The sequence below is a fragment of the Acomys russatus genome, chromosome 32, assembly GCF_903995435.1.
Source record: "Acomys russatus chromosome 32, mAcoRus1.1, whole genome shotgun sequence".
In the NCBI taxonomy this organism is placed as follows: Eukaryota; Metazoa; Chordata; class Mammalia; order Rodentia; family Muridae; genus Acomys; species Acomys russatus.
In genome coordinates, this window is record NC_067168.1 from 37155010 (window position 1) to 37176063 (window position 21054).

General features: G+C 43.6%; 1 protein-coding gene across 1 annotated transcript in view; it reads left to right on the forward strand.

Annotated features, from left to right (window-relative positions):
* Trank1 (tetratricopeptide repeat and ankyrin repeat containing 1) overlaps positions 1-21054 on the forward strand; it is a 78311-nt gene that overhangs the window by 35285 nt on the left and 21972 nt on the right. The window contains exons 8-12 of the mRNA XM_051140105.1: positions 1262-1432; positions 11501-11755; positions 13155-13331; positions 14075-16948; positions 20644-20843. Of these exons, the coding sequence (XP_050996062.1) occupies positions 1262-1432; positions 11501-11755; positions 13155-13331; positions 14075-16948; positions 20644-20843 (3677 nt within the window). The remainder of the gene's footprint in view (positions 1-1261; positions 1433-11500; positions 11756-13154; positions 13332-14074; positions 16949-20643; positions 20844-21054) is intronic.

The window sequence follows — 21054 nt, forward strand, 5'->3', positions numbered from 1 at the left end:
GCTTTCAGGCATAATTGGTGGGGTGAATCTAAGATACTGGCCTGAGGTTTCAACTTCCTTTTTGAATATCTGCCAGAAGTTGCTCTGAGTTTCTGCAGTCCATACGAAGTCACTCTCTGGCATCCTATACCTTCAAAACATCAGGGGAGAACTTGCTGTGCACCCTGTCCTCTAGCTTTGATTCTTTGATGATTGGTTTTCCTCTCTGATCTCCAGAACTTTGGTGTTTGACTCTCATATTCCTAGGTCAGGTCCAGTTGGACAATCTTTCTTAAGGTTAGCTCATTTGGGACTTGGGGAGTCTCATTACAGCAGTGCCTAGATTAATCTATGATTAGGTATACAGACACCAAGGATCAGGAATCTTAGGGCTGAGTACTGTGCCTACCACAGTAAGATCTCAGTTGGTAGGAAGTAGGTGTTTACTCTTTGTGTAGTGAGAGAGGCAGCTGTGAGTACAGAGAGGAGGAGGACAGCACGGGGAGCAGGCTGACACTTGGCATAGAGATACCCTGTCAGGCAGTGAGCTGTAGGAAGTACACAGGTGAGTGGAAGGTCTGCATTGATTTAATTCTCTGAACCTGTGTAAGTCCTGTGCACCCCAGAGACATACTTGCTCCATTCCAAGAATAGTCACATCTGTGATCACTGAGACCCCTTGATGCTTGTCAGATATGTACATCAGAGCACAAGTGGAGCTGACAGCCAGAAGGTTGGGACAACGACAACGACAACAACAGCAACAACAAATCCTAATGCCAAAGCAATTGTTACTTTTTTCTTCTGTAGTCAGACAGCAGGGTGTGTGTGTGTGTGTGTGTGTGTGTGTGTGTGTGTGTGTGTGTGTCTGTGTGTTATGTATGTATATATGTATGTATGTACATATTCATTTTTATCTTTATTTTTTTTCTGGAACAATATTCTGTTTCCTCTCCAGGGGATAAAGAAATCTGAAGTCACAGCTTGCTCTTATCCTTACAGCTGTAACTGTTGCCTAGTAACCAGATTCCCCCTCTCTCTGCTTGTTGCCAAGGAGAGGGGAGAAAGGTAGAGAGGAGTGCACTTCTGGACCTCTTAAAAGCTATTGTCCTTCCCACTCCACACCAGGACTCCTTGCTTTGGGGGAGTTGGGTGGACTGCCCAAGGCTGTCATTTTAGGCTGCTTAAACCAGAGGGACCCCAGTCCCTTCAGCACTCATGGGGACATCTCCTTATGGAAGGAGCCATGAGCATCCCCCTTTCTCATTTTGGCCTGCTCTAGGACAAACTGAGGATGTGCAGATGCTCCTGAGCTTTGGAGCAGACCCTACTCTGCTAGATGGGCACGCTCGGTCTGTTGTGGATGTCCTGAAAAGGAACAAGAACTTCAGAGCAGTTGAGAAAATCAACAGTCACCTGGAAAAGCTGGCTTCAGGTTCTAAAGGCCTATCAGGTACAGTGCCAATGAATCAACTTTTTTGTGGGGAGGTGTTGGGGAATTGGTTCTGTGACATTAGATGCAAATTGGTTTCTCTTCTCTTTGCATGTGTAGGTGGAAGTAAGCCCTTTCCCCTCCAGTGTTCAGGAAGTGTGTTTGTTTTTGTAAACACAGAATGAGATAACTCTTACAAGAGCCCCTCTGATGTTCTTAGCGCTTGCCCAAGTCCACATTTGAACAGTGTAGGTGGCACCCATATAATCACATGGAGAAAGGAGGGAAACCACATAGAATCGGAAACAACCAAAATTAAGCCTACTTCTAAGAAACAGTCACTGCTGACAATTCAAAATAGATTTACATCTCTATTTCTCGACTGTTGATTTGGGGAGACTGCTGTGTAAGATGGAGCAGATGGCTGTACCAATTCTACTGCTGGGCTTTTGTGGTAATGCCATTCATACCATTTATCTTTTATCCGTAATTCTTTAAAATTTCCCTGCTTAATCTATGGGTTGATTCTAAAATCAGAAACCAGTGGGTGGCCTTTTCATGATAATGTGATTGTTTAAGAGCTGCATGGCTGGGCCCATAGAAATGAATCACCAATTGCCTTGAAACTGTTGCTCTTTCAGTGTGACCCTCTTTAAGCAGTGGACCTAGGCCCCCACTCGTATGTAACCTAGTGGCAGTTTGATCTTCACATGGGTCCCCTAGTAAGTCGAGTGGGTGCTGTCTATGACATGGACTTTGCTGCCTGCTTTTGATCACTGTATCCTAACTGGGCTGCCTTGCCAGGCCTCAGGGGATAAGAATAAGGTCAGTCCTGATGTGACTTCTTGTGCTGGGCTTGGTGGGAGGGGCTCCCTTTTTCTGAGGAGAAGAGGAGCGGGGATTAGGGAAGAGGGTGGGAGGAAGGGACCAGGAGGAGAAGAAGGAGGGGGCTACAATCGGGATGTAAAGTGAATATCTAGATTAGAAATAAAAATTTAAAGTTAAAAATAAACAATAAAGAGAGCCCCCCAAAAGTGGTGCAGTTTTAGAAGTGTAGATGGATTGTGTTCCTTATAGCTCTTGTACTCATGTATGACCTTTATACTTACCTGTAGATTTCTTTCTTGATTTGCAAGAGTACCCACTTGAGTTAAGTTTTTCATGGAGGAGGTATGGATGGTAAAATTAGGGGGTTTTTGAAAGTGTCTTTATCTTTGTATTGATTGATAATTGGGGTATAGTTATTCCATTTTATTGATAGCAACTTTCCCTTCCCCACCACCTCTTGTACCTGTAATTAGACTGTGCTTTACCATCAGTCACCTGCTACCCTTTACAGGTAGGCTTTTCTGGTATATTTGTGAATCCATAGCATCTTTAGACTTATACAATATTCTATAAGTTTGTGTAACAACTTTGAAAAAATTGTTCCATTTCCTCTAGCCCCTATTGCTACCGATTAGAAGTCTGATGTTAGTTATTTTGTTTCTTTTTCTAGAAAAATTTCTGGCCTTGAGTTCTGAAATTTCCTTGGGATATATCAGGACGAATGTCTTTACTTATTCTTTTGTGGCACTTTCTGGTTCCTTTTAATATGTATTTCTTAGTTCAGGGAAAATATCTTCTCTCATTTTATTCCCCTCCAATTTTTTTCTACTACTAAATCATTGTCTAAGTTTCTTGCATTTGTGTGTCTCTACTTTCTTCTCATATATATATATATATATACTTAATTTAGTTTTTAATTTGGTCTTCAGCTTTTCCATTTGTAATTCCTATTGCTTTTAAGTTCTGGAAAGCCATGCTTTTAATTTCTAAGAACTCTTTCTAGTTTTGATTATTTATCCTTTTCTTAACATATTTTATTTTATGTATATGAGTATTTTGCGTGCTTGCGGTCTTTATGGGGTGTCTTCTGCCCTCAGAGGCCAGAAGAGAGTATTAGATCCACCAAAACTGGAGTTACAGGTGGTTTTGAGTTGCTGTGTGGGTTGAACCCGGGTTCTCTAGCAGAGGAGCCATCTCTCCAGCCTGTAGCTCACTGCCATGGCTTACTGTTTTTATTTACCTTATCTGCTTGGAGTAAACTTCAGAATGTTACTGTATCTATATACATTTAAAGGTTGTCTTCCCACTCCCAAATTATTTGTGTTACTTTTGAGGTTTCTTGGTTCCTTTTTTTCTTCTCTATGGTGCTGTCGCTTTCCTTTAACTCTCCCTTGATTTTTCTGTTGTTTATATTTGTGAATGAGAGACTAGATTGATAACACATATGACATGGTTAGCGTGTGTGCCCTGTAGACATTCAGATTCCTTACAAAGACTCATTCTCTTGAGTGGGTAAATGAAGGCCCCTGTAAGGACTGTGTTGCTGGGGATGGGAGAGTGTGTGATGCCATCTCAGGGCTATTGGAATTGCCAGAGTTTGACAAGATTTCTTTTTGAAAGATTTGCTTATTTGTCTACAGGGTGTACATACATCATGCATATGTAGGGTTCCAAGAGTCTAGAAGAGAGTGTCAGATCCCCTCTGAACTGGAGTTACAGGTGGCAGGGAGCCGATGTGTTGGCGCTGGAAATCAGACCTGAGTCCCCTTGAAAAGCAATAAGTATTCTTTACCCCCGAGCCAGCTCTTCAGCTTCCATAAAGCCGTTTTTTTTAATGTTGAGAAGATTGTTTTAATTTTTATGTATTAATTTAAAAATCTCTTCTGTTGTGTTCATGAGGCCATGATAATAATAAAAGCCAAATGTATTTGTGCAGTCGCAATCCCTCCTCCTACCCGAGGATGTTCAAACCTCAGACTGTCACATACCAAGTTTTGTTTTTAAATATATTCATGTTTTAAGAAATTGAGACTTTTCCCCCTGTAGGGCAGTGTAATTAACCAGCCATTGTAACATGCTTTCTGATAACTTGTTTATATAATGTCAGTTTCATAATGGCCTTCACAATTTTAGAAATCTAAAGTAACCAAACTATGAATTTTGAAGTTTTAAATAATAACAAAAAAGGACCATTAGTAGATGGGAAGTGGCTGACGTGTTCACAAAATTATTATTAATTCTTGTCTTAATCCTAGAATAGCTTGGATATTGTTTTTTTAAAAATATTTTTATTTATTTATTATTATGAATACAGTGCTCTGTCTGCATGTACGCCTGCAGGCCAGAAGAGGACATTAGATGACATTATAGATGGCTGCGAGCCACCATGTGGTTGCTGGGAATTGAACTCAGGACCTCTGGAAGAGCAGTCAGTGCTCTTAACCTCTGAGCCATCTCTCCAGCCCGGATATTGTTTTTTAATGGATTCTTTTAATATCATTTAACCTGAAAGATGTCTCTGAGACACATTTTATTTTATCCATTTTTCGTGATGCTGGGGTTAGAACCCAGGGCCTTGTCTTTGCTAAGCAGTGTTCTACCTCTGAGCCACCCCTAACGCCAGGACAGCCTTCTTCCTGCTCTTCTCTGACATTAATTAAGTAGCCTGGTTTTGAACTAAGAGAAAAAGCTCAATGGAATCTATGCTGGTCTCCATTGTACTCATCAGGGTTAAGTTGTACTTGCTGCTGGCAGAAAAGGATGCACAAGAGGAACATGCAATATTCCAAGATTGCTAGCTGGTTTCCCAGGCAGTCTGGCTGACAGTGGCTGCACTTCAGTTCAACGCCCCAGCTCTCATTGGCCCCAGCTCTCATTGGCCCCAGCTCTCATTGGCCCCAGCTCTCATTGGCCCCAGCTCTCATTGGCCCCAGCTCTCATTGGCTCCAGCTCTCATTGGCCCCAGCTCTCATTGGCCCCAGCTCTCATTGGCCCCAGCTCTCATTGGCCCCAGCTCTCATTGGCCCCAGCTCTCATTGGCCCCAGCTCTCATTGGCCCCAGCTCTCATTGGCCCCAGCTCTCATTGGCCCCAGCTCTCATTGGCTCCAGCTCGAGTGTTTAAGAACTTTGAGCACAAAGAAGGTATTTCTTGCTATGCTTAAGGAATAGTTAAAGTCAATAGAGAAACACAAAATTAGTAGTGAAAAAAAAAAAAAAATTCCAACAGCATACAATCAAAAAAGAAAAGGAAGTCAGGGGCAAGAAGGGACTGTAACTTGAGTGCTCTTGTTTTGACCAAAGTTTTGCCCTTTAAAGCGCTATCCTTGAATGTAATTTTGGGTGGGGTGATGTAGCACATGGTCCCATTGAATGTATATAGCTATGCGGAGTTGTATACATTTGTTTTTAAAATATTTTTCCAATTGTACAATTTTAAAAACTAAAGTGAGAGTGGCCTGTTTTTCCAGATCATCTCTGTGTAATATAACATCTGAGGAGATGGAGTGTGCTGCATCGCCTCAGTCTCATGCGATAGCCCTTAGTCACACATGGCCATTAATGTATAGGGCATATGTAGCGGGAGGGCTGAATATTTACTTTTATTTAGTTAGCTTTTATGTAAGAAAGTTAGTGGTCACTTAATCTGGCTAATTTTACATTTTAGCCCTTCACGAGGCCTTTCTAATAGAGCAATGTTGAGAAGTTGGAAGAACCAAAGGGACAGGGTGTTGGGCACTGGCATGAAGATGAATCCAGCTTTGCTTATGTGAGCCTGGCCTCCTCATTTTCATCCCTTGTGAGGACAAATAAAAGTAGTAGCTTGTGGAGGCTCCACCCCTCGGTTGCTTGTAGCTTCATCTTGATTAGTCTGATGTGGTAAGTTTTGGTTGTTATACATGTGTCCTGAGCTCTACACTGTTAGGACAGAATTAGAATTGTTCATTTGCTTATATTTGTTTCATTGTATTTGGTTTATTTGTTTGTTTTTTGCACGTGGATGAATGAAAAAGCATACAGAATAGTATTAGTGGCACTTTCTCCATTTGCTCTTTCTGAAAGTCGCGTGCCCTGTTCACTGGAGATGCTGCTGCTCTCTGTGGACAGCGTAGTCTTTGGCATGACGTGAGAAACAAATGATTTTTCTAAATATTTCTACTGCTCTCAAGACCAGCGATTCCTCAATTTTATATGCACATATGTGCATGCAAATTTTGATTTGAGAAGTTCAGAGGGTACTCTGGATTCTGCAGTTCTCACTAGTCACCAGGGAATTAAAGCTTTGTTGTGCAAAGCTTTAATCTTGGTCAGTGAAGAGTATAAAATTGTCTTGGTGGCCACCAGCAGAGGGCACCATGTCCATTTTCTCTGGTTGCTGTTGCTAGGCCTTTTCTTAGGACCGGGAATAATCTTTATCTGCTGCTGCCAGGGCTCTCCCAGCTTCCTGAGGCTTTGCCTGCTGAGGAGCTGGCTGCTTCTGCTATGCTCTTTCAACACCAGAGGGTGCTTCTTCTCAGCTAGTGCAGGCTGAGACGTTGACCTAGGATGTCAGTTATAGTTTCCTCTTTTTTGTAAGCCAGTATTTTAAAGAAAATGCATGATATATATGAAAGAAAATACTAATATTCTACAGATTCACCTACTAGGAAAACTTAATGTATCTCTGAACTGTTCATTTAGTCTTTTATTCTAAGTGTAGTTACAGGTTTTTCTTTTATAAAATGGGATTGATATGTTAGATTAATGATCAAATTGAATGTAATAAAACCTAGGAGTTTGTCTTTTATACCTTGAGTGATATGCTTCGGGTAAAGCTGAAGTCTCCTTTTGAAATGATTTTTGTCTATTTTAGATGAGTGCTGAGCTCAGTTGCAATCTCAACTTTAACTTTGATTCCAAGTATTTTTAAATTTATATTTGGTAAATATGATTACTGTAAGAAATTTGTGAAGATGGAGTTTTGTATAACAATGCCAATCTATTGTTAATTATACTTTGGTGTATTTTTATTCTGTCTTTCTTGCTTTTGTTTCAGGTAGTAGTCATCTTTTTAAAAATGCCATTACAGGACTCAGGCAACTTTGTTTTCTGATGTTTGTTTTGTCTCTTACTAAGCTTGTGGAAAATCTTAAAAAGAATAGAAAAGTTAGATAATAAAAAGGTACATAGGGACATTATTTGTCACATTTAGAATGCCCCTTCTAAGCTGGGTGTGGTGGTACATGTCTTTAATCCCTGCACTCTGCAGGCAGAGGCCGGTAAATTGCTATGAGTTCAGGACAGCTAAGGCTACACAGAGAAGCCCTGTCTCAAAAAACAAAACAAAAACAAAAACAACCAAACAAAAAACCCAAAACCAACCAAACAAAAAATAATGCCCCTTCTAAGCATTTTGTATCGTTTATAACCTTTTATTATTCCCTCCTCCACCCCACATGCTAGAGGCTTTCCAGTCTTTAACTACCTTCCTAAAGTCTGTCTCATGCAGTCATGTTTATTATATACTTTTATTTCTTTGTTTGTGTTTATTTCATGTGACTTTTATGTTAAACTAATTTTCCTGGGAGAAAAATGGTCTTTTGAAAGGCTTTTCAAGGTGCATGTAAACAAGCAACAAGCTTCTGTCCGCCGGGTGGGAAAGGAAATGCCTTTTTAAAAGACTTATTTATTATGTATACAATATTATCCTGCATATAACAACTGCAGGCCAGACGGGGGTGGGGGACGGACACGGACTAGCTCTCATTCTAGATGGTTGTGAGCCACCATGTGGTTGCTGGGAATTGAACTCAGGACCTTTGAAAGAACAGCCAGAGCTCTTAACCTCTGAGCCATCTCTCCAGCCCAGGAAATGCTTTTTAAAAAAGGGTCCTGTTCCTTTTTTTTTCCTATACTGTGGACTTTCAGTGTAGTCATAGGTTTTAGGATGCAGGTAAGAGGCAAAGTTCAGTAGTGCTAGCCAGTCTCCAAAACACTATGCATATAATTCTATCTCAGCATGGGCTTCCAGGCAGGTGATATGGGGTCTTTGACAAGTGGTTGCTCATGTTCCTTAAAGTTTTTGTAGTGCTGACAATAAAAGTTGTGCTGTAATAATTTTTTATATGCCATAGTTATTTCTCTCTTCTGAGGATATTGGCTGAGGTTGGTGTATAGACTATTGCAGAAAGCATTTATTTTATTTCTGAGAAAGTCAGGAAACTATCCTAACAGAACTTTAGATGACAAACTCTAGGTAATTATGGAAGGTTTTAGGTTTGAAGTAGTTAAAATTTAGCATTTAAAAAATTGGGCCTGGCACACTTTTGACACCAGCATTCAGACAGGCAGATTTCTGTGAGTTCGAGACCAGCCTGGGATACACAATGAGACCCTGTCTCAAAAAACAAAGCAAAACAAAACAAAACAACAACAACAAACAGGACTGGAGGTGTAGCTCACTGGTGGAATGCTTACCTAACAAGTATAAGGCCCTGAGTTCAGTCCCTAGTACTACAAGAATTGGGTTCATAAGAATGAGATGTGTGAATTTTACTGAGAATTCACAAAAGGATGGCTGGAGAAACGCCAAATGCCTTTCAGGATATGCAGCACATCACAGTGGACACAGCTCAAGCTTTGCACTGGAATTTGCTCCACTATTAGCCAGATGTGTGACCTTTTTCTGGCACTGGCACTTTGCCTTTTATTTTTATTTTTATTTTTGTCTCAGCTAAGAGCCAACTGCATAATGTATCCAGTCTGTTTCTTCCCTCATTAACATGCTCAAGCCCAGTAGCTGTTAGAGTGAGGTTACATAAGTTGGATTGCATATAAGGTCAGCCAAGTAGTGAGTGTATCAAGGATAAATGGCACGTCCCAAACTCTAGGATGGGACCACCTTCTCTGAGATCTTTTAGTTGCAAACATTTGGGCAAATGACATTGAGAGGGCCTTTGAGCTTAGGACTTCATTGCACCGAACTGTCCTCATGTAAACTCACTCAAGGTTGTGAAAGTCAAACTTCAATTATTGTAGTCTGGCAAAACCTCTGCCAAAGGCTACAAAGTAGGAATGCTACTTCTTGAAAGTCCTTTGCATTTCATGTGCCATGGCCTCCGATCTCTTGACTTCTCTGAGGCTCGGTGTGCTGCTGTGCTTCCTCTGGCTAGCCCCAACCCCACCTCCTCTGCAACTCAAATTGGCTTCAGGTGTTTTAAAAAATATTTTTTACTTATATGCTAGAAATGACACAGTTGGCTTCATTGTCACTTAGACCTATTGTCTTCCATCTTCAACTCAGCCTGCCCTCTGGCCAGCTTTCATCTTAGACTTTCAGTGGAACCAAATCCAGATCTCTAGCCTCTGACTTATCCAACATGTTTGGATCTATGGACCCATATCCCTCTTAAAGCATTTGAGTAACCCGCCCCAGGCCTCACTCTTGATGAAACAGAGGACCAAGGACTGTGATCAGGAGGGCAGTTTTGACTGACTCAGGCCTGATTCCTTTACCCTCAGAAGGAGGTGTGCTGCTATCAGAAGATATGAGCAGATTCTGAAGGTCAGAACTGCAAATGTTTGTTTTAAAAGTTTGCCTTTATACTTTTGTTCTGGTCCTTGTTAAAGTAAGATGATAGACTAACTTATATTAAATTTCTCTTGTATTAAAATGAATATTAGCTGGGTGCAGTGACACACACTTGTAATCCCAGCACTCTGAAGGCGGAAGCAGGTGGATCTCTGAATTTGAGGCCAGCCTGGTCTACAAAGTGAGTCCAGGACAGCCAGGGCTGCACAGAGAAACCCTGGCTCAAAAAAAAAAAAAACCCAACAAAACAAAACAAAGAAGAAGAGGAAGAAGAAGAAGAAGAAGAAGAAGAAGAAGAAGAAGAAGAAGAAGAAGAAGAAGAAGAAGAAGAATCATTTCAAAGAGTTAGGAAAAGATTGGAAGCAAAATCCAACAAGTGCAAATGAGCTTCATTTTATTTGGGTAATCTTGCATTCCTCCCATCTGCTCGAGGTAGAGGAGAAGGAATCACAGGAGCCTTTTTGGACTGGTTTATTCTTATGCAGCGTTTCCAGTGATGGGACTGTCAGACCAAGTACAGAATGCCCAATATATTTGAATTTCAGATAAACATTTTTTTTCAGTGTAAATATATCCCCAGTATTATATGAGCTCTACTAAAAAATGTCTGTTCATTTGAAATTCAAATTTAGCCAAGAGCAGTGGCACATATCTGTATTCAATACCAGCAGTTTAGGAGTCTGAGGCAGGAGGATTTTCTAGTGCAAGGCCTGTCTGGGTTACATAGTGCATTCAAAGTCAGCCTGTGCAACTTAGTGAGACCCTGTCTCAATATACTTTTTTAAAAAGGCCCAGGAATATAGCTCAATGGTAATGCTTACCTATATGAACAGTGCTGTGGGTTCCATCCCTAGTGCCACAACAGAAAGGGTAAATTGAGGGAGGGATGCAGGGAAAGAAAAGAAAAGGAAAAGAAAAGGAAGGAAGGAATTAAAATTAACTGACATTCTTTTTTTTGTAATTTTAAAATTATATTAATTTCTTTATTGATTACATGTACTAGTTTGCATGTAGAGGTCAGAGGCCAGCTTGTGGGAGGCATTCCTTCCACCATGCACATCCTCGAGATCAAACCGTAAGGTTGGTGGCAAGTGGCTTTCCCCACTGGCAGTCCCTTTACTGAGGGACCTATGTAAATTTTTTCTAACATTAAGACTCACCAACATCATGAAAGGGGATAGTTGCTAGCTTGTCTTTAGATATAGGGGTCAGACAGAAATACTGATGACAGTTAGGGACTGGAGACTAAGGCATCTTCTGTCTCATCACTAATGCCTTGTGGATTTTCAGCTCTTTTCTCCTGTTTCTCCATAATTCCCAGTGTTTATGAACAGAGTATAATCTCAATGTTCTGAAAAATTGAAAGCAGACCTTTCCTAACTTGAGTATTTGCCCCAAACCAAGCATAGTTTCTTCAACTCCATCTTAATTCTGGATTCTGGGCTCTGTCTTCTTCATGGGCACGCTCAGTCTTGGTCCTGGAGCGTCTGAGTTAGGGCATGCTCTGATGTTCATTCATGGTTAAGTAACTTATCCAGAGAAATCCATTATTCCTTCATAAACCTTCCACAGTGCTTAAAACTATTGGTTTATAAACCATTTTAATTATGTATATATGTTGAATTTTAGTTGGGTGGGGAAGAGAAATCATATGAACCATTTTTGGAATATAGTTTATTCTTGTTTTTGAAAGAAACTTCTGCTGGCCTGGTTTGTGGCATTACCCGAGAGTGTGCCAACACCTTCATCAAATTCTTACTGGAGAGACAAAAGTGGCCTGAAGTGCTTGTGCTGCTCACACGCAAAGCTAGTGGGCAGCCTCATCTCAGAAACGGCCTCGTCAAAAACTGTGACCTCTCAGACCTGGACATCTGTACTGTGATTCCCCATCTCAGCTCCTGGGACCAGAGGAAGACCCAGCTTCTGAGCCGCCTGATTGACAGTGGAGGTGAGTGTGTCTGTTGGTTGTCTGGACAGTCTCCACAACAGCCGAGCTCTCCCTGCCTTTAGAGAAACCAGCACATGTTTTCATTTTTCTCCCAGTACCTCCTTGTTGTGAAAGAGTGGAGTTAAGGTGAGTTGCCTAGGGGAACGCTGCATTCTTGTAAATTCTAGTTAGTCCTTTTCTACTTTCCTCTTATGTGGGAAGCAGCATCCATGTGGAGGGTCTTTGCTCTGGCTTAGTCAATTCTACCCTGGATGTACCATGTGGCCCTTTGTCCACTCTTTGACATTCTTTCCCAATCGGTGGACTGGGATTTTAGGATGCTTGTTTATAGAGAAATAGCCAAGTAGGTCGTGAGTGGAAACGTTGGATGCTCCAGTAAGAGCACTGGTTGGCTGTGTGTCTGGAATGTGCAGGACATTGTGTTAGACTGGATTTAATTTTAAGCAATAATTCAGAAATACCAGCCTCTGCCTACCGGTATTCTCCACATCACTGTTCTCCAGTAGACATGTGGCTGAGCAGCTGTCGCACTCTCACCCATTTGTAAAATGGGAATAGCAATACTCTACATTTCTTAGAGCTTCTCTGCATGTTAAATGAGCTCGTGTGCAGGGTTTTGGAAGAGACCTTGGCTGTGTGGTTTTCTCCTTTGTGTGGTGGCCCTTCACAAAGAGTAGTAACACAGTGGTCCTCAGCTTTCAAAGTGCTGCATACAGCACAGAGCCTCCAGGTCCTGGCTCCACTCACAGGGAGATAGAGTGCTTCTTACAGTTATTTCTTAAGCCTCTTCCTAGCGTGTGCTGCTATCTCAGAAACTACTGCTGTGACGGAATTCCTGTTTTATTCTCTGATTCAGCCAATATTCACAGAGCATCTCCAGCATCAGGTGCTAGTATGGCAGGGCTGCAGATTTACAGGGATGGGCTGCCTCCAGGTGGAGGTTATGGAGGCTGCGGTGCAAAAAGGGAGTGTGGACTGAGCTCAAAAGGAGGTGAGGTGGTGAGTGGAGTGGAGGTGTGTCAGGGAGGGGAGAAGCAAAGAGTCAGGAAGTAGACTCAGCTCCTGACTCCTGACGCTGTCAGGCAGATGGTGTTAGGAAACAAAGCATCAAGGTTTCCAGTGTTCCTGCACCCTGCCCTCGTTCTGTGGTAGCAACTGTGGTCCTTGGTAGGATCAGAGGAGGGACAGGAGAGATGGGAGGGCCATGACCAGAGAACGTGACCCTTGAGGAGCAGGGGTTTCCCTGAGGGCCCAGGAAGCCTTGCTGCTCGGAAAGGCGGGGGAGAATATCTTGGAAGTGAGATAAGCACCTTCCCCTTCTCACTAGCGAGGCTTTGCCTCCTTCCAGGGTCATGATGCTTTCTCTTCTGCCTCTTCTCCCATTCTACTCCCCTCCCAGCACTGCCCGAGGGTCTCCAAGAGAGCCAGGACAGGCCCCTTCTCATGTGCCTGAGACATGAGGACTTCGACTTGGCTTTTCTTCTCTTGACCAAGGGTGCAGACCCCCGTAGTGTTTCTCTCGTGGAAGGTGACACGCCTTTGCATGCAGCACTCCACATCTTTCTGGACATCAATGGTAAGCTGCCTTCTCCTCCTTTTTTCTTTTCTTTCCTTTTTGGTTTTTCGAGACAGGGTTTCTCTGTGTAGCCTTGGTTGTCCTGGACTAGAGTGTAGTCCAGACTGGCCTCGAGCTTGCAGAGATTCTACTGCCTCTGCCTCCCCAAGTCGAGCACTGCCATGCCTGGCTTGGTAAGCCTCTTCCTTAAGCAGTCCGTTTCTAGAGGAGGACATTGGATATTAGAACTGATGCTTTTTCTCTTATCTGGAAAAGAGCCTGTTTCCTGACCAGATCTGCTCACATATCCTGGCCTATTACCCAGGGCATGATGGGAAGAAGTAACATTGTACACTGTGATAAATGATCAGATTATAGTGTGTGGGGGCTGAAGTTCTAAACTTGGCTGTAAGTAGCTTACAAATACTTTCCACATGTTTTCATTATTTTTCAAGAATCTTGACCTATAGGATCTTGCTATAATATCATCAGGCAATTTTAGGAGATAACATTGATTGCTGGGCTGGCAGTTATTTGTTGACAGTGGCTATCTAATGCATGGTGTCTGCCTACTGGTTGCCACTATACCCTCCTGATTGTGATAACCAATGGTTGGTTGAAAACACTGGCTCATTTAATGAGTATCACATCTTTGGAGAAGATCAGTGTTGTGTGATTGTTCAAACTGGCACTGCTTTTATACCTAGTGCTGTCCCCTGGGAATAATGGCTTTACACTCACAGGATTCTGTTTGTGTCTTTCAGCTGACATTGGCTTTAACTTCCTCAGCCACCTGTTGGACTTATTTTTGTCCAACCCTACTGAATTTTACTACCTTAATCCTAACGTCCAGGATAGCAACGGGAACACATTGATGCACCTCCTCTTCCAGAAGGGCATGCTGAAGCGCATGAGGAAGCTGATAGACCTGCTGGTGAAGTTTGACATCAACTTCAACCTGAAGAACAAGGCAGGCAAAGGTGTCAGGCATCGGATTAAGAAGAATGATGCTCTGCTTTTGGCTTGGAACAAAGCGCTGACAGAGAGCAGGCGGAAGAACCGACAAGACCCTGCGGCCCACCTCGGGAGGCTCTCTAGGCCTTCTGCCCCTGGCCATATGTCTCAGCTCAAGTCCCAGACTTCCTTCAAGTCTCTGCCAAGTGGTGCCACTGACAAAACCCTTTCCAAGGGGGTCACGGAGATTCTTCCTGATGTTCAGGTCACCAGGCAGGAGCCTGAAGCCACCAGGACACGTTCGTTGAGAGACCGCCTTGTGCAAGACATAACAGTTCTGATCCAGCAGGTTGAGCTAGATGTGTCTCTTCCAGACAACTATCCCCAACGAGGGTCTCTCAAGGTAGCAGCTGGCACAGAAGGAAAGAAAGATAAACTCCAGAGGGCCCAGAGTGTGGGGAGTGCTGGCTACAGGAGAAACAACCCTATTGCCTCTGAGACTGGGGATGGGCATGCTCAGGCAGGTCCAGGGGCCTCACAGCTTGTTCCTGTTGCTAATGGGTTGGGAGTGGCCAGTGAGAGTCAGGACAACTGGACCATGCAGGAGATTCAGGGCTGTCTGCAGGACTTCGATAACATGACCTGGGAAATTGAGTGCACTTCAGAAATGCTGAAGAAGCTGTCCAGTAAGGTTGTGACCAAAGTAATAAAGAAGAAAATAATCCTTGCCATCCAGCAGCTGGGGAATGGCGAGTGGACCCAGGGCTTGCAGAAGCGGCTGAAGCACTCAAAAGGAAACATCCAGCTCTTCGAAGCGAAGCTGGACAAAGGCGCCAGGATGCTGTGGGAGCTGGCCATTGACTTCTCTGCTCGGTGCAGTGAGAACTCTGAGAAAATTATGGGTATGGAGCGGAACTCGTACTCCCTGGAAAGATCAGGGCGAGTCTATACAGAAATCATCCGCATCTGGGACATTGTCTTAGATCACTGCAAGCTGTCAGATTCCATCGTGGCCATCTGCAGCGCCTACACCCGAGGCTTGTCCTGTGTCCTTCGAAAGAAGCTGAAGGGTATCAACAAAGGGCAGGTGTCAGCCAACATGAAAATCCAGAAGCGAATACCCCGCTGCTATGTGGAAGATACAGAGGCCAAGAAGAGCACAGAGCAAGTGGATCCTGAGTACTTTCCCCCAGCCAGTGCTGTGGAGACGGAGTACAGCATCATGAAGTTCCACAGCTTCAGCACAAACATGGCCTTGAACATCCTCAATGACATGACAGCAACGGTGGAGTATCCATTCCGAGTGGGTGAGCTTGAGTACGCTGTGATTGACCTCAACCCTAGGCCCCTGGAGCCCATCATCCTCATTGGGCGAAGTGGCACTGGGAAAACAACTTGTTGCTTGTACAGGCTTTGGAAGAAATTCCATGTTTACTGGGAGAAAGCTGAGCAGGCAGGAAGCCCATTGCTGTCCAAACAGATCTTGCCAAAGAGAAGGTTGGAAGTAGAACCAGGGAAAGAAGGTCCCGGTCGGGAGGAAGAAGAGGAGGAAGAGGAGGTCTCCATAAGACTGGAGACAGCAGATAGTATAGATGAGGAGCAGGAGAGTGACGTCTGTGCAGGAGGAGCCACAGTGGAGCCAGCAGGGGACGGCCAAGGAGCAGAAGGATCTATGCCAGAACAGCCACACCAGCTGGAGCATCTACACCAGATCTTTGTGACCAAGAACCATGTCCTGTGCCAGGAGGTGCAAAGGAATTTTATTGAGCTCTCCAAGTCTACCAAGGCCACCAGTCACTACAAGCCACTGGGCCCCAGTGTCCACAAACTCCAGGACCTGAGGGATGAGAACTTCCCTTTGTTCGTCACTTCCAAACAGCTTCTCCTCCTTCTCGACGCCTCTCTGCCAAAACCATTTTTTCTGAGAAATGAAGATGGAAGCTTAAAAAGAACCATTGTAGGGTGGTCCACTCAGGAAGAGTTTAGCATCCCCAGCTGGGAAGAAGATGATGACGAGATTGAGGCTGATGGGAGCTATAGTGAGGAGGAGAAAGCTACAGAAGCACATGCAGGTGATAGTGATCCCCGGGTATATGTGACATTTGAGGTGTTCACCAATGAGATATGGCCCAAAATGATCAAAGGGAGAAGTTCTTACAACCCAGCACTGATTTGGAAAGAGATAAAGTCATTCCTGAAGGGTTCTTTTGAGGCTCTTAGTTGTCCTCATGGGAGACTGACTGAAGAAGCCTATAAGAAATTGGGGAGGAAACGATCCCCCAATTTCAAGGAAGATCGGAGTGAGATCTACAGCCTCTTCTGCCTGTATCAGCAGATCAGGTCCCAGAAAGGGTATTTTGATGAAGAAGATGTCCTGTACAACCTCTCCTGGAGGCTGTCGAAGCTCAGGGTACTCCCCTGGTCCATCCATGAGCTCTATGGTGATGAGATTCAGGACTTCACCCAAGCAGAGCTAGCATTGCTGATGAAATGCATCAACGACCCCAATGCCATGTTCCTCACTGGAGACACTGCCCAAAGCATCATGAAGGGTGTGGCCTTCCGCTTCAGTGACCTGCTCTCTCTGTTCCACTATGCCAGCAGAAACACAGTAGACAAGCAGTGTGCTGTCCGAAAGCCCAAGAGGATCCACCAGCTGTATCAGAATTACAGATCTCACTCAGGTACCTCAGACCTTAGACTCACCTGCTGGGGAGGGGCTGGAGCATTGGCCTTGGGTGGTGTCTTATCAGAAGTAAGAACTCATAAGAACATATTAGTTTGTTACTAAATATGCTCACAGAAGAGAACTTAGGGTTTTTGCCACCACTCGTCTGTAAATAGATCATCATTGAAAGTGTGGTTTGATAGACATGAATCTTAAGTGACTGTGTTTCTTCGAGTTTCCATAATGCAGAGACATTTCAGGGGAGCATTTAAAGTGTTGCGGAAACCTTTGCTAACTAACACTCCTTTGTAGGAGCACCAGTCATCTGGCCAGGCTCCATTGGCTCTAACCTGATAGAAAGTGTTGATGACCAGGAGCTCCTTGTGGGTCATCTTCAGCAGCTTTCGTGTCTCAGCATCTTACAGTAGTAGGAAGTGACAGCAGGCAGGAGCAGCAGCAGATGGCGCTGCTGACTGGCGCAGAAGTCCTGCAGGCATTAGCTAATAGGACCGTTAGCTCTACAAGTGCTACAGCTCTTGTGTGGGCCTGAGAAGTCAGAATTAATTTCTTTCTTCTTTTAATCTGAAATTTAAAAAAATTAAAATATAAGGATACCATTTACCCTTAATTATATTCTCCCAGACCCTCCCATGAACCCCTTCTCCCTCTCAAATTCATGGCCTCTTTTTCTTTCATTATTATTGTTTTACACACACTCTCTCTCTCTCTCTATACACACACACACACACACACACACACACACACACACACACACACATATATATATCTCCTCAGTCTGTTGTTTGCATGTGTATGTTTTCAGAGCTGACCCCTTGGTATTGGATAATCGAGTAGGGGCTTATCTCTGAGAAAGACTACTTTCTCCTCACTCAGCAGTCCAGCACTAGTGGTAGGGCTCCAGTTCTCCCTTCCACATTAGCATGTCTGTTGGTGTTAACACTGTTCAGGGAACATGGCTGAAAGTCAGGAATTCTTTACCCTTGGCAATGTTTGGGGTTTCAGTTTCCAGGTAGGCTTAGGTATCAGAACTCCTTAGCTCTTGACAGGGCCAATGTTATAATTCCCAGGCCTTGGGTCCCTGAAACCATTGGCTCTAAAAGTTTGACAGCTTGTTGGAACCCTTCCAGCCATCTGGGTCTACAGTGTATCTTTGGCTCTTTGGATGGACTTTCTCCTGCTGCCGCCTCTTCTGCTTACTCCATCCCACGTGCCCTGGCTGCTCTGCTGAACTCAGTGCCTGTTCTTCACTGGTCAGCTGTCTGCCAGCTGTTCAACTGCTGCAGCCTTTACCATTATGGCCTCTCTCCTGTCGCTGCTTTCATGGCACTCTGTTCCTATGCTATCATGGCCTCTTTGCTGCCTTGACCGACTGCCTTCTTCTTTCTTCATGTTACCAGCCCAGTCTGATGCAAAGTAAAAGAGAAAAGGCCTTTCACTTCTACAAGCCTTTATTTGTGCCTAATATTGTGACACCAGGAGAGGGAAGCTACGCAGGAAGATGTCTCTCAGCAGCTTTAGCCAAATAGCCTGCTTATGTGGCCAGAGAAGGGTGTTTGCAAACAAAGGCGGTCCCTTTAGTGCTGGTCCCTTCTCTGGGTCACTAGTGGAATTTCTCTTCCTCTGGAAGAAGTGAGAAGTGGTTGCAGGGGCATCTAGAGTTTATTGAGCCTTGTGACAACAAAGTCTCCTAGAGAAACTGTTTGAAAGAGTCCTGACTGAGTTGTGCCTTCAGGAGCCGGGCCAGTCAGCTACCATCATTGCACTGTTTTTTCAAGGCATTCATGGAATTCAGAATAGCTGGTGCTGGCATAAGGGTAATTCCACTGGCTGTTTGACTGACAGTCCTTTTGCTCAAGGTGGCCAGGGCAGCAAGGGAGAGTCCAACAGTTAGGGCATGGAATTGCCCCACCTCCCAAGTTCTTTGCTTATTTATAAGACATTAAAGAACTTATTAATACTGGGTGTGGTGGTACACACCTTTAATTCCAGCACTCTGCAGGCAGAGGCAGGCAGATCCCTGTGAGTTCAAGACCAGCCTGATTTCCATAGTGAGTTCCAGATTAGCAAGAGCTACATAGTGAGATCCTGTCTCAACAAGATAATAAAAAAAAGGACTTATTATTGACTCCAATAATGACTTTAACAGCATTTAAACAGTGTTTAACACTTGTCCAGTGCCATCAGGAAAAGGTGGGCCCACTTTATTCACTTAGAGTAAGTAATATTTGGTTAATAATTCATCAGTCCCGAAAACAGCTTTTCTCTCAGAGAAGCCAACTGGGAGACAATATACTCTGAACACTTTTTTTTCCTTTTGCAATCTTCATGTATCCCTGTGTTGTGTACGTGTGTAAGCATGCCTACAAGTGTATTGGTACACATGTGTGGGTGTGCAGATGTGTGTGTAGAGGACCTCATCTTTCTGTTTCTATGGAGTTGCCTGTTATGGACATCTCATGTGAGTCCAAAGATCCCACATGTGGCCATTTTGTATAACTTACCAAGATTTACTAAATATGTATCCAAGTGTAGTGTGTGTGTGTGTGTGTGTGTGTGTGTGTGTGTGTGTGTGTGTGTGTCTCACATCCAGTTTCCTAGATGATATTAAAGTGAATTCCAGTTGTTCACCACAGTACTTTATGCCCTTTTAGAACTTCCCCATCAGGTAAATCTTTGGTCCTTGCTAGCTCTTAGCTAACAGGGAACCACAGTGGCACCGGATTTTCTTAGGAACAGTGGTTGCTAATTACATTCATGATCACTCTATATTGGAAATGTGTAATAATTAAAGAATTAGATAATATATTTTGTCTTTATCATTTGATAACAGTTGTGATAACACATGCAATTTCACGGGGTCTGCTTTGATAACTGTGCTCTCTCTGGTGTTAGGCAAATGACAGATGGTGTCTAAAGGAACTGGAGAGACCCAGGAAGATAGGTATTCACTGTAACTTGAGATCCCATCACTTGGAGGAGTTTAGTTACTTCTCAGGTGGTGGAGTCCATTAGTAACATCTCCATTGTTTCATCTGGTCCATCGGGTTCTTGTAAGGATTTCATGGAGTGATTTTTATGAGGGTAACTATTATAGCCCAGGCTTTAGTAAGTATTGCTTCAGAACATAAGAAATGAGGCCTGGGAGAAAAAAGGCTTTTTGCAAAGTCTGTTCTCTGGCTCTTACGGTTTTCCTTTGTATAGTCTTATATCAGCTGGGTAACTCGGAGGAAAAGGATGATAGAGGCCTTGGTTATCGCTCCAATTATTCATGCTGTTACCATGGTAATGTTGCTTCCAGTGTTGTGAGGACCAATGAGAAGAGACAGTGCTTCTGTATTTCTTATCATATTCTTACCATATCTATATGTACATTCCAGTATCTGCAGTTTGTAGTGACGTGTCTGCCTTGAGTTCTTTAGGCAGTGATCTCTCTGTTATCATTGAAGTTGTGATCGAAGGCCCATAAACCCTCTCGGTAGAGCAACACATTTTGCCTTCATCCACTACACCCAGAGTGAAAATGGGTTAAGAACACATTGTTAACCAAGTGGGAACTGGATACCACCTTGAAATGAAGTATACTGCCAGGGTCAGTGATGTATACTGACTCCCCTGTGGAAAAGAAAACCAAATAACCACAACCTCAGCCATGCTGCGTAGTATCTGACAGATGCTTTCTGTTTCACCCAGGAATCCTCAATCTTGCATCTGGAGTGGTGGACTTACTTCAGTTCTACTTCCCAGAGTCTTTTGATCGGCTTCCAAGAGATTCTGGACTTTTTCATGGTCCCAAGCCAACGCTCTTGGACTCTTGTAGTGTAAGCGACTTGGCAATTTTGCTTCGAGGGAACAAAAGGAAAACCCAGCCTATTGAATTTGGTGCCCACCAGGTAAGCTTCTTGGGATTGTATGTTCTGAAATAACTTAATTTGAAGTTGCAGTCATGAGGAAGAAGGAGATGAAGCTGAGTTACTGAGCAGGATTCAGTAGCTCTTGATACAGAGTGGGTGTGTGCTTGAGAGAGGCCATTGACTGGCACTGTCTTCCCAGTTCTGGCTGACTAACTCAACTCTGGCCATTTCTCTTTAAACCCAGCACTTG